At 41.6% G+C, this 10797-nt stretch overlaps 1 protein-coding gene across 1 annotated transcript; it reads left to right on the top strand.

The window, feature by feature from the left end:
- The first annotated feature begins 2825 nt into the window (after positions 1–2825).
- atxn10 (ataxin 10) lies at positions 2826–10233 on the top strand. Its single transcript, XM_080851664.1, has 11 exons — positions 2826–2958; positions 3151–3333; positions 3473–3558; positions 3865–3961; positions 4083–4250; positions 4369–4449; positions 4579–4741; positions 5771–5879; positions 6425–6606; positions 7958–8021; positions 8782–10233. Exons 1-11 carry the CDS (start codon positions 2828–2830, stop codon positions 8964–8966), a joined length of 1449 nt encoding a protein of 482 aa, XP_080707790.1. The 5' UTR covers positions 2826–2827; the 3' UTR covers positions 8967–10233.
- Positions 10234–10797: the final 564 nt, after the last annotated feature.

Below are 10797 nucleotides of genomic sequence, written 5' to 3'. Positions count from 1 at the left end.
AACTACACCGTCATTTTGTGGTCTTGAAAAACTTGGACTTCCCTGCAAGTTACTAATTACAAGTTACACATCATCAGAGATTTGACTTTGAGTAGGTGCCATCTTCCTTTATGAAGCCTTAAACCTCAAACTTTTTGTATTTTTTTTTTCAGAGAATGAAAGTGTATGAATAGTCTGTTGTACTGACTGTAAATCACACCCAACAATTGAAAAACTGTGTGGATGGAAAATATCTGTCAAAATTAAATTACTTTTTGTCTGTTTTCAGGACCCATGATATGAGTATGGACAGATTTCGCTGTTTGAAGTCCTGCCAATCCCATGACGCTGACTGTGCTATGGAGACAGTGAAATTAATTTCCCACACTCTCGTCTCCTTAACTACATTTAAAGAACTACGAGAACCAGAGGGTAGGGATCTTTATGATCCATTGATCATCTCGCATGGGTAGTCGTACTCTTGTGGAGCAAATCTCATGGCTAACAATAACTTGATTTCTTTACAGAGTTTGTCCTTCTCAGAACCACGGTGTCGCCATTCTCATCCCCATATCTGACACCTGATGTCAGTTTTGACATCCTGACAGGCAACATACAGAACTCTTTTGATGTTTTGAAGCGCCTTGAGAACCAGAATGTGGTGGGTGAGTGGAAAGCAACGGGCTTTGGAAAAGCAGTCTTCTTGAATGATAGTGCATCCTGTGGAAGTAAGAGTTTTTGATGCAAGAAAACAAAACCCTCTGTATTCTGATTGCTATCTAGTGGTGTGTGATCACCAAGACAAGACCAAAGAAGACATTCTGTGCAGAGAAGCACTGGTGGCTGTAATTGGCACTTAATGGCACTTGGTTATTTTACAAGTTTCCGCTGTGATCACTGTGGTCTGGAGAGGGTCCATTTGATTCCGACAGACAGACACATCACAGCATTGGTTCATTGATATCTTGTATCAAAAACTGACCTTGTTAAATTCAAACTGCAAATGCCAGAATACCCAGTTCATAATCAAACCGTGGCATTGTTTCAAACCGTTCTGACCTCAATAGGTTTTAAATAACAATGATCTATTGGTCACAGCCTATACCTTTTGGATTGCTTTGCCAAGATCTGGGCAGAGCTATTTTCATTGGAGCATTTGCAGACTGCAGTCCCATTGGAAACTCATCTGAGAGATATGCCGGCAGTGTCAAGCTAATAAACACTAAAATGGTGGATCCTCAGAAATGTTCTCTTAAGACTGCAAACTTCTACATTCCTACAATGAAACAAACAATCCTCTTGCTGATTGATACAATCTTAAAAGATAAGATTTGTCTCTAGGACCATTATAGTTAATATATAAGACTGTTACATGAACTAAGTTGAAGAAAACCATGTCATACTCTGTCCTGACTACATTTCCTCTATGTTGCAGGGGTTGTACGACTGATCAAGCCCCTCACAGGGCCATTGACAGTGATCCTGGAAGTAGCAATGAACCACACCATTGGTGGAGTTCTCAGTTACAGGAATATTGCCCTTGTTCACATCTTCATTTCAGAGTTTTGGTTTTAAATAGTCACTAATAGTGTTCTTCACAAAACCATGACCTCACTGTTGAAAAAAATCTTGTTTGACAAAATAAAATATAGAGCTTCTATGTGATTGATAAATTGGTTTTCATTTTCCTGTATCATTCCCTGTGTACAGGATGCCTTAACAGTGTTTTAATGTGACGCCAATAGACCAACACGTATTTGAGGATATAATATGCTAACATAAGAATTCCTGATAATGATCACTTATTGTACACTTTTAACATACTAATACTATTTTATGAATAGTCTAAATATAATGTTTGACCACTGTGACAATACATTTCTGGAATTTTGAAGCTTAATAGTCACTTCCATGGCTCTATCTTCAGGCCTCATTACAGGATCACTGTATTTATTAACCGTGTACCCAACCAAACCCAACGGTAACCAACCATAATTATAAGCTCTGGTTTTCACCATCTTTCTCTTGCACTAGTTGGCATGCCAGAATAAATACAACATGCGCCACAGATCGAAGAGCCAGGGAACTAAAATACTCTGTCTCACAAGAAAATTCAAAGCCTTTTTTGTTGCTGCAGCTGTAGCACTTGTCCCACAACTTGTTTGTAAAAACAAAACAAAAAGAACAGGAATGATTGATCTCAAGTCTTTTGAACACTTGATGCAAAAAAAGATGCAAGATGTATTAGCTCAGAAAGTACGGTACGTTACGTCATAGGCAGTTTGGGGAACTGTGGAAAACTGATTTACATGTCTGTCCAAGACAGAACCACACTCCATGGATAGATGTAGGAATGAAACACAAAGACTTTTCTGGCCATCTTTAAAGTGAATTACCTTCTCTGGAATCAACACACATTCATGTATACATATTTAACAGTTATGTCTACTATGCCATGCCTCCATTACTGACACAGACATAAATGCCTATACTTTTATACTTTAGATCGTCATAAATGTTATTTTTGTAGTTCAAACATCTTAGGTCTGCAAGTTTTTCTTTATCCATTGCAGCATCACTCCCTTGAAAAGTTAGTTAAACAATAAAAAGCACTGCCCCACAAAACCCCCCCCCCCCCCCCCCCCCCCCCCCCACACACACACACACACACACACACACACACGAGTTCAGCAATAACGTGAGCTCCTAACATTCAAAACGACAGGCTTAAAAACAGAAGGTTATTTTGCACTACATCCACAAGGGGCAGACATCAACCACAAGCTTTGTCCTCGTGCGCTCAGTTTGACAACCATAGACAGTAGATCGGAAGCAAACAGCGACAAAGATGGCGCAGCCTACAGAGGGTATGACCAACTTCGCCGAGATCATGAAAGATGCTGTTACCGAGGAGTTCGGTGGAAAGCACTTGAATTCTTTAACAAGTTTGACTACGGCTCTACGTACCCCGGACTTCAGGTATTGTATGTCACCGCGTTTAACCTTTATCAAAGGAAGTTAGTGATGTCCCGGTGCAGTGATGGCTGACTAGCTACACAATTAACAATAAAAGTACCCCCATGAGCGTAAATGTAGAATGCACTGGGCTAGGTGCCATTACTTTGATGTAGAGACAAGCTTTAATGTGTGTATAAACATATGTCTTTTTAGGGCTGATGTTAAAGAGGATGTCTTTAAGGGACTCAAAACGGTGCTCGAAAAGTCATTCACTGCTGTTAAGAGACTGGATAAAGAAGCTGAGGAGATATCAATGAGCCTTCAGATGGCTACAGAATGTTTTAGAAGTTTAAGAAATGCATGCATCCAGTGTCTCAACAACCAGTGTCGACTTAGGTGACTATCAGTTATTTCTCCTATTTGTTTTATAATAATGTAATTTTAAAATTATTATTCTTAAATGTACTTATGCCATGGAGCCTAAAAGGCAGCTTTTTGTGTGAGGCATGAAACTGGTTCTTTGTGTCATCCCAAGGGAACTGGGTTTCATTGACACTACAGTTGGAATTCTCAGTGTATTGTATAAACGTCAGTACAAACAACCTGACCACCTTTCTGATGGTAAGTTATGAATTGAGGTGTGTGTGTGTGTGTGTGTGTGTGTGTGTGTGTGTGTGTGTGTGTGTGTGTGTGTGTGTGTGTGTGTGTGTGTGTGTGTGTGTGTGTGTGTGTGTGTGTGTGTGTGTGTGTGTGTGTGTGTGTGTGTGTGTGTGTGTGATCTTGTGATTTGTGGTTGTATAATTTGTCTTTGTTAACAAGCAGTGAAGGACTATGTCAGCTAAAAATAGTCTTTGTTGGGCCATTGTACTGTAGGTAGCAACTTAATAGTTCCCCTTAATAACTGTTCCCCTTTTTGTCCTCTGACAGCTTTGCGCTGTGGGATCCAATTTCTTGGTAATTTAGCAGTACAAAACCAGAAGTGCCAAGATGACATTTGGGAACATGGTTTTCCTCAACTCTTTTTGTGAGTGCATTGTTTTTTAAATGATTATGTCACAGAGAGTGTATACAGTATGATGTCTTTATGAAAAGGTGTTGTTTACCCAAGGCCTGTGAATAGGAATGTTGTTCAATCATTCTTACAGGGGTCTACTGGGCGTAAGTGATGAAAAAGCGATAGCATATACTTGTATGGCTCTTCATACCTGCTTGAACGAGCAGAAGGTGGAGCAGCTAACAAAACAGCAGGACACCTTTGCAGTCGCCCTCAAGGTGATGGAGCTCTGCAGGACCCAGCCGGAGCTAGACTGGACGTATGTTGCCTTCAGAGCAGTATGTCATTCAATCCTTTTATGTCTCATGTGCCCTTGTGCACGTCTGCTGCGTCTCATCAGTTTGATTCATTTTTTGTGTTCATTTTCTTTTTTGGAGGATTCTGATCGTTACAGAGCACTTCCTCAAGTCCAAGAAGCTCATTGAGAAGATGTATACGGCCATGAGCCCTCAGGATCGGTAATGTAGTCCAACACTAGGAATGGGTTAGGGGTTTAGTGTGAGATGAACTTGGTGTGACTATGTGAAATGTATTGCTCTTCAGTGAAGAGGATCTAATGTGTCTGTCTGACACTGTGTGTTCTGCAGGCTGACCCTTCTGGAGCTGATTTCAGCTCATTTGGGAGAGGGCTGTGAGGAGTCCGAGGAGTGTGGAATCCTCCCCGCCACAGGAGAGTTTCTTGCCTACTGCTTCAAGGACAGTTGCAAATCAGTTCTGTTGATCGACTCCGGCTCCCCTGCAGATGATGAGGTAAAGTGTGCATCAGCACTGTGTATCTTTGCAACAGCAAAAAGTGAAAATCTACTAACTAAAAAGTGAATATCTTCAAACTAAAAAGTGAATATCTACAAACTAAAAAGTTAATATCTACCAACTAAAAAGTACAGTTGTATGAAAAGGTTTGGGAACCGTTGTGGAAATGGCTGATTTTGTTGATTTTTAAAGTGAAGTACATGTTACCCCTGCAGCAAAGGCACATTAAACAATGAGGCCAGTGAGGCCAGCCAATGAGACCAGTAATTGTGGCATATGCCAAGGTTTGGGCACCCTACTAAGTCAGCACTTGGTAATACTCACTTGACAAGAAATCAGAGCTTGCAAATGATTGTTGTCGACAGCTAAAAGTGTCTTAATTATTTATTCATCAATTATCATCCACCATACTTTGCAGATTGCTTCAAGTTCTGAGATCTATTTAGGGTCTCTTGCATGCACATCATGTTTAAGAGTTACGTACAGATTTTCAATCAGGCTTTTTTAGTTTGGGGACTGCAGGATATTCCAAAAGCTACCGTTTGCCTTTCCTGCAGTTCTTTGAGGTATATGTTGAATCATTGTCCAGAGACCAACATCCTGGAGGCTTCAGTTTCTTGACTGACTATGATCGCTGCTCTCTGAATTTACTGATATTTAGAGGAACCATTTTTCCCTTGGTTGTTGATGTCTGAGCTCATCAGCCAATCAAATGACACCCCTTTCTTCTGTGGTCCTGCAACGTGCTGATTGGCTTGACTTGTGGAGGGCTCAGTCCGAGACACTGTGTTTGTTTCCCATTAACAGAGCCAGGACTGTGTACAAGCACCAATGCATGCATCACTGTTTGGCACAGGTGGTAGTGTAGTAGTGTTGTAGTGCGGTAGTGTGGTAGTGCAATAGTCTTGAAGTGTGGGAGCTGCACAGTGATCTTTACTATTCCTACTTCCTGACCGTCTAAGCTGGTGGGCAGGAGTGCTTTACTTCTCAAAGGTGTCACATGACTATTGTTTTTCTTCTTTAAAGGAGGCCATTATTGTGATTCGACTCCTGGATATTCTCTGTGAGATGACGTCAGGACGGAAAGAGTTCATGTTTCTGCAGGATTGTAAAGATCTACTTGAAACAACTCTTGGTAAATATATCGGTGCTAACACATTTTTGCCTGTATTTGCATGCCAACATTCCTATTGTTCTGTGTGAAATTTAGGAACTCTGTTTTGTTTGGTGATCTGGACACCCTGGAAGATGTGTGGGTAAATTCCCACATTTTCATAGTGAAACGTAATGGGTGGTTCCCTACCAGCATAACCAAATGCAGGAGATTCTTCTACTTGTCTCTTGAATGGCCTCTTCTTGGCTCTCCCCTAGATAGCTGAGAATTAGTCAAGGGAAGCAGGGTTGGTGAAACATAAGCCTCTATCCCAGCCTTCCCATTTGTTAACTTCACTCTTCAGAGACACATTTGTCAGCACCCTTGCTCTTAGTCCACATCTTCAGCAGGAACACACTTGAGTCCTGCATGCCTGCCCTAAGATGGATGAGTCTGCACTTTTGTGCTACCTCTTTGTCTCTTAACCCTCATATGTGTTGACTGACTGACTGACTGACTTATGTGGTGTTTTTTTTTTCATTTTTCATGACGTCCCTCATTTCTCCTCTCTCCACCACCCTGGTCAGTGCTTCTGAAAGAGGTCCATGTTCTGGGGAAGGACGGTGCCAATGTGTTCAGCTCGGCTCAGAACTTCTCTCACATGCTGGGCACCGGAGACGTCAACTCTCACCCCATCGTCAGCTTCAAGGCCCATCTGGTGCGGCTCATTGGAAACCTGTGTCACAAACACATCGACAACCAGAACAAGGTTTGCTCCTCCCTTGGAAGTCTGTTCAATAATCATGTCCTTTTATTTATGCTATTACAAAATCCTCTAGGTTTTGTGATCTCTTTCAAATAAGGTGAGCATGAGCTCCTATATCTCCTATAGGCAGTGAGACACTTGATCTCACATGTTTAAATTCAACACTCTTTCCTTATTTTTATTTATTTATTTTATTTTTGCACAGTGTGGAGAGTAGAGCCTTTTACATTTCACTACATTCATTGTATGTGACAAATAAAACACTTGAATCTATAGCTCCTCTAGAATCCTGTGACACACATTCTTCAGTGGTCTGATGAGCAGATTCGTTGCCAGTTGCTGACATGCTTCAGACCAGGGTCAGGGGGTTAGTAGAGGGAAAGGTCAAAGGAAAAGGTTAATGTCCAGAATTTGGCAAACGCTTCTATCCAAAGTGACTTCCATAGGCATCCTGCATTGGCCAGGACTTGAGCCCAGGTTGAGCGCTTGGAAGGCGGTTCCGCTCACCACTGTACCGCCAACACTCAATTGTCCGGGTCAGTAGTCTAAAGCCGATAAAGAAGCTCAAACACACGCTTTCAAAATCCAAAGCATAATCTTATCTGTCCTGTGGACGTGTGTGTCAGAGGACACTCTAAACTCCCTTTCCAATGGTTAATATGTAGAAGTATGACTTATTTTGTAAAACATTATGATTAGTTACAAAAATTAAAAAATATTCGTCTTCTTCCCGCAACTGTATTGAAGTATGGAAATATTTGCTTTTTATTACATGTGTGTTGCCATTTTTCAAGTCCACATTTTATCCCTTGCTAGTGCACACTTTGTGTAATGAGTATGTAGCCTTTGATAATGAAGCATGTAGCATATCATGTGTGGAACATTCTACACTCACAGAATGGGGTTTAGCAAAGGACATGACAGCCCGTTGGTTTGCCTTTGGCCTTTTTAAGTGCTTTACTCAGCACTTTCCTCTGCCTAGAATGGTTTCTCTCCATTGATTGGGGTCCAGAGGCAAAGCATGTGTATAATTTGATGTATAGAATTAGGGATGTGACGGAGAACAGTGCAGCCCATCATGACGGATATAACCACAGATGTGTTTTCTTTTATGGAAACTTTTTTTTCTCTCCCCATCTGACTCGGATGACAAAAGGCTGCTCTCGACAACCCTCGAGTTGTGAAACATTGGTGTCTGTTGCTCATTTTCTTCATTTAGCTTTTTTTCTCTCTGTTTGTCTCTCTCTCCCCCTTTCTTTTTGTCTTCCATGAAAGTGACTCTTATTGAATTGAACACAAGTGTTAATCATCTCTCTCTCTGTTTTCTCTCTCTCCATTTCTCTTTCGTTCAAAGGTCAGAAATTTAGATGGCATTGCACTTATTCTTGACAACTGCAGCATTGATAGCAAAAACCCCTGTATCCTTGCCTACTCTAACCCCCAAGCTGGTTTGCGGTGGTATGGTATGTGGAAACCGTGGTCGGAATTAAATGGACCATCATACGACCACAAGGAAATTCTAACAAGGTCTAACCTTCTTCAACTTTCCAACTCTCTATGCTGTTTAAATATAGTGATGTACATGCAGTTTTGTTGTTGTTGTTGATGTTGTTATTGTTGTTATTGTTTGTGCTACGCTTATTGAAGATGTTGCAACACCCCCCAGTGGGTGCATTGAGTGAAGGCACTGACGCAGCAACTGTTTGAGCCGCGCCCTTTTCTTCTCTGGAGCGCTGCTGCTTTGTGTTGGTGGAGAGGGGGCGCTCTGCACGCTGGGCTTTTCACTGAGTGTGGGACTCCCAGCCCCATCCTGATGTTTCTGTCCCGTGGAGCTCAGCACAGTGGGCTCACATGGGTCATGTGCACCCAGCGCTGGTGCCCTGAGAGGTTCAGGGAGGTCGTTTGCACAGTGAACATCAAAGCTTCCCAAGCCTTTTTAGCAATTAACTAATGTTTGTGTACTAAAGAGCTACAAAACACATGATTTACTAATTATAATTATACTCTGATTTTGTTTTAGTCTCTGTCAGATCAAATGAGCCTTCATGATGTTATAAAAACAAAGTTCACATTGACATACTATACTCATGCTCTGTGTTGGATAATCCAAGAATGTCATGAATAATTGTGTCTCCATACAGAAAATGTTTTTTTCCTTGACCATTTGCTCCGCTCCAGTCATAAGCCAATGGGCTATTTTTGCTATTCGGAACATTCTGGAGAACAGTGTGGAGAACCAGGAGGTGGTTCAGGCTCTGAAGAGGCAGGGCGTGGCAGATGACTCCATCCTGAAGGAGATGGGTTACAAGGTGGAGGATCGGGACGGCAACATGCTTCTCCGACCTCTCAAGAAGGACCAGTAGTTCCCCTGGGGGGGTGGGGGGGTGGAGAGGTGACTTGCCTTAGCTGACAGGAATGCCATCAGGAGGTGGTCCAGAGTAAGACCTCTTGACTACGTTGGCTTCATTTATGTCTTGAGTCATGTAAGGGCTTGGGAACACTAGCAGGACCTTATGTTTACTAGAGGGACACTGATATCAGTTGCTGATATTCCTTATTTTCTTTAATAGGCAGTAGGGGCTCAGGCTCACACTCAGGTATCCACTCATTTAACAGTCAGGGGGAGTTTCTACTCGGGTCAACAGTGGTCTTACATGACAAGTCAGGTCAAATGTATTTATAAAGCAAATTCCAGGATGGTCTTAGTAAGTAGCAGTGATGGGGATTTATTTTGTGATTAGTTGTACAAGGGACCTTTCATTCCTGAAGTGTTGTTTTGGAATGATTGCATTTTATTTTCCAGAAGAACAATCTTAACCTCATCTCTTTGCTACATAATTTCTAAGAATCCAGCTGAAGTCAAACAAAGACACAAGAAGACACATCACAACTTTGAACATCAAACGGGAGTTGATCTGTGCATAAATCTGCATTAACGCCAGAGCACAGTCCCTATTGGGTCCACTTTTTATTGTCTCCAATTGGATCTAGTCATGAACTGTTAATGGCTTGAAGTCTTCACGCAGGCATAAATCAGACAGTGTGTACTAATTTCACTGGGTGTCATATGGCATATGCCTCCTGACTCCTAGCTCACTCTGGAACAACAGAGCTCAAAGTGAATCAGACCAGAAGCATTCGCTCGCAGAATGACACCCTCTGCCCCATGAATAAGCTGAGTTGTCCTGACACCTCTACAATGCCCTGCTTTACAGACTGGTCCTCTTCTCAGTTCCCCTGTTTTCTCTGCCTCATATTTTTTAATGACAAAATGTTTGTCTGAAACAATCAGGTTTACTTTCCCCAATCCGCCGTATAGTGTGGGGAGCTTATGCGGTTCCGGTCCCCAGGATTTCAGACGGCTAACAAAACACATCTTTACTTCTGCTCTGGTGGCTGCCTGCAATGCTTTTCACACGCAGGAACAGCAGTGCTGGTGCTGGCTGGCTGACTGAGGTGGAGCCAGTGCCTTTGGAGAGTTCACAGGGCATCACAGGACATCACAGCAGACAGGAGCAAAGATGCAATACATCAGCATTTACAAATCTCACTCTCAAGTTTTGTATTATTATTATTATTTTGTACTGGTATGTGCCCAAACTCATGCCATCCCAATTGTGTGTGTGTGTGTGTGTGTGTGTGTGTGAAACAATATATGATTTTCAAAACATGTCTGCAACGCTCAATAAAAAACTGAAACCCTTTCAATACTTTATTTGTCTGATCATGTACTCTGTACAGTACATAAACAACTTTCACTTACTCATCACCAACCTTCTTAGAAGTCTACTGACCTAGACGTTTACACTTTTTGCCAATTCCTCTTGTGAAGACCTAGCACAGAAGTGCAGAGGATTGATATAATTCACAAAACAACCAGGCTACAAAAGCAGGAAAGAAACCATTTTGATGAGTTTGAAATAGAAGAACAACCTGGGATACTCAGAAATGTTTACATACGCTTTCTCTGGGACAGATATTCAATAGCAACAAACTGGAATTATTGGAACAATGAGGATAAGAAAAGGAGTAATAATGCATGACATAAAGTGCCATATCTTTTACATATAAAAATATACTTTTAAATTTGCCATAGTTTTATATTCATATAAAACTAATATAAACAATTCTGAATAAAAATGATGCCCAAAATAACTTGATGACCTTTAACCCTTAGACCCCAGCTGTATAGTT

This window comes from Sprattus sprattus (assembly GCF_963457725.1).
Source record: "Sprattus sprattus genome assembly, chromosome: 14".
NCBI lineage: Eukaryota > Metazoa > Chordata > Actinopteri > Clupeiformes > Clupeidae > Sprattus > Sprattus sprattus.
Note: the sequence above shows the minus strand (reverse complement) of the source record. Positions and strands in the feature narration are given on the sequence as shown.

Bases quoted from the DNA above. Each gene is read 5' to 3' on its own strand.
- atxn10 (XM_080851664.1), top strand. From the start codon at position 2,828: ATGGCGCAGCCTACAGAGGGTATGACCAACTTCGCCGAGATCATGAAA. The intron at 4,742-5,770 runs GTAAAGTGTGCA...TCTTCTTTAAAG, and splicing joins GCTCCCCTGCAGATGATGAG to GAGGCCATTATTGTGATTCG. The intron at 5,880-6,424 runs GTAAATATATCG...CACCCTGGTCAG, and splicing joins TCTACTTGAAACAACTCTTG to TGCTTCTGAAAGAGGTCCAT.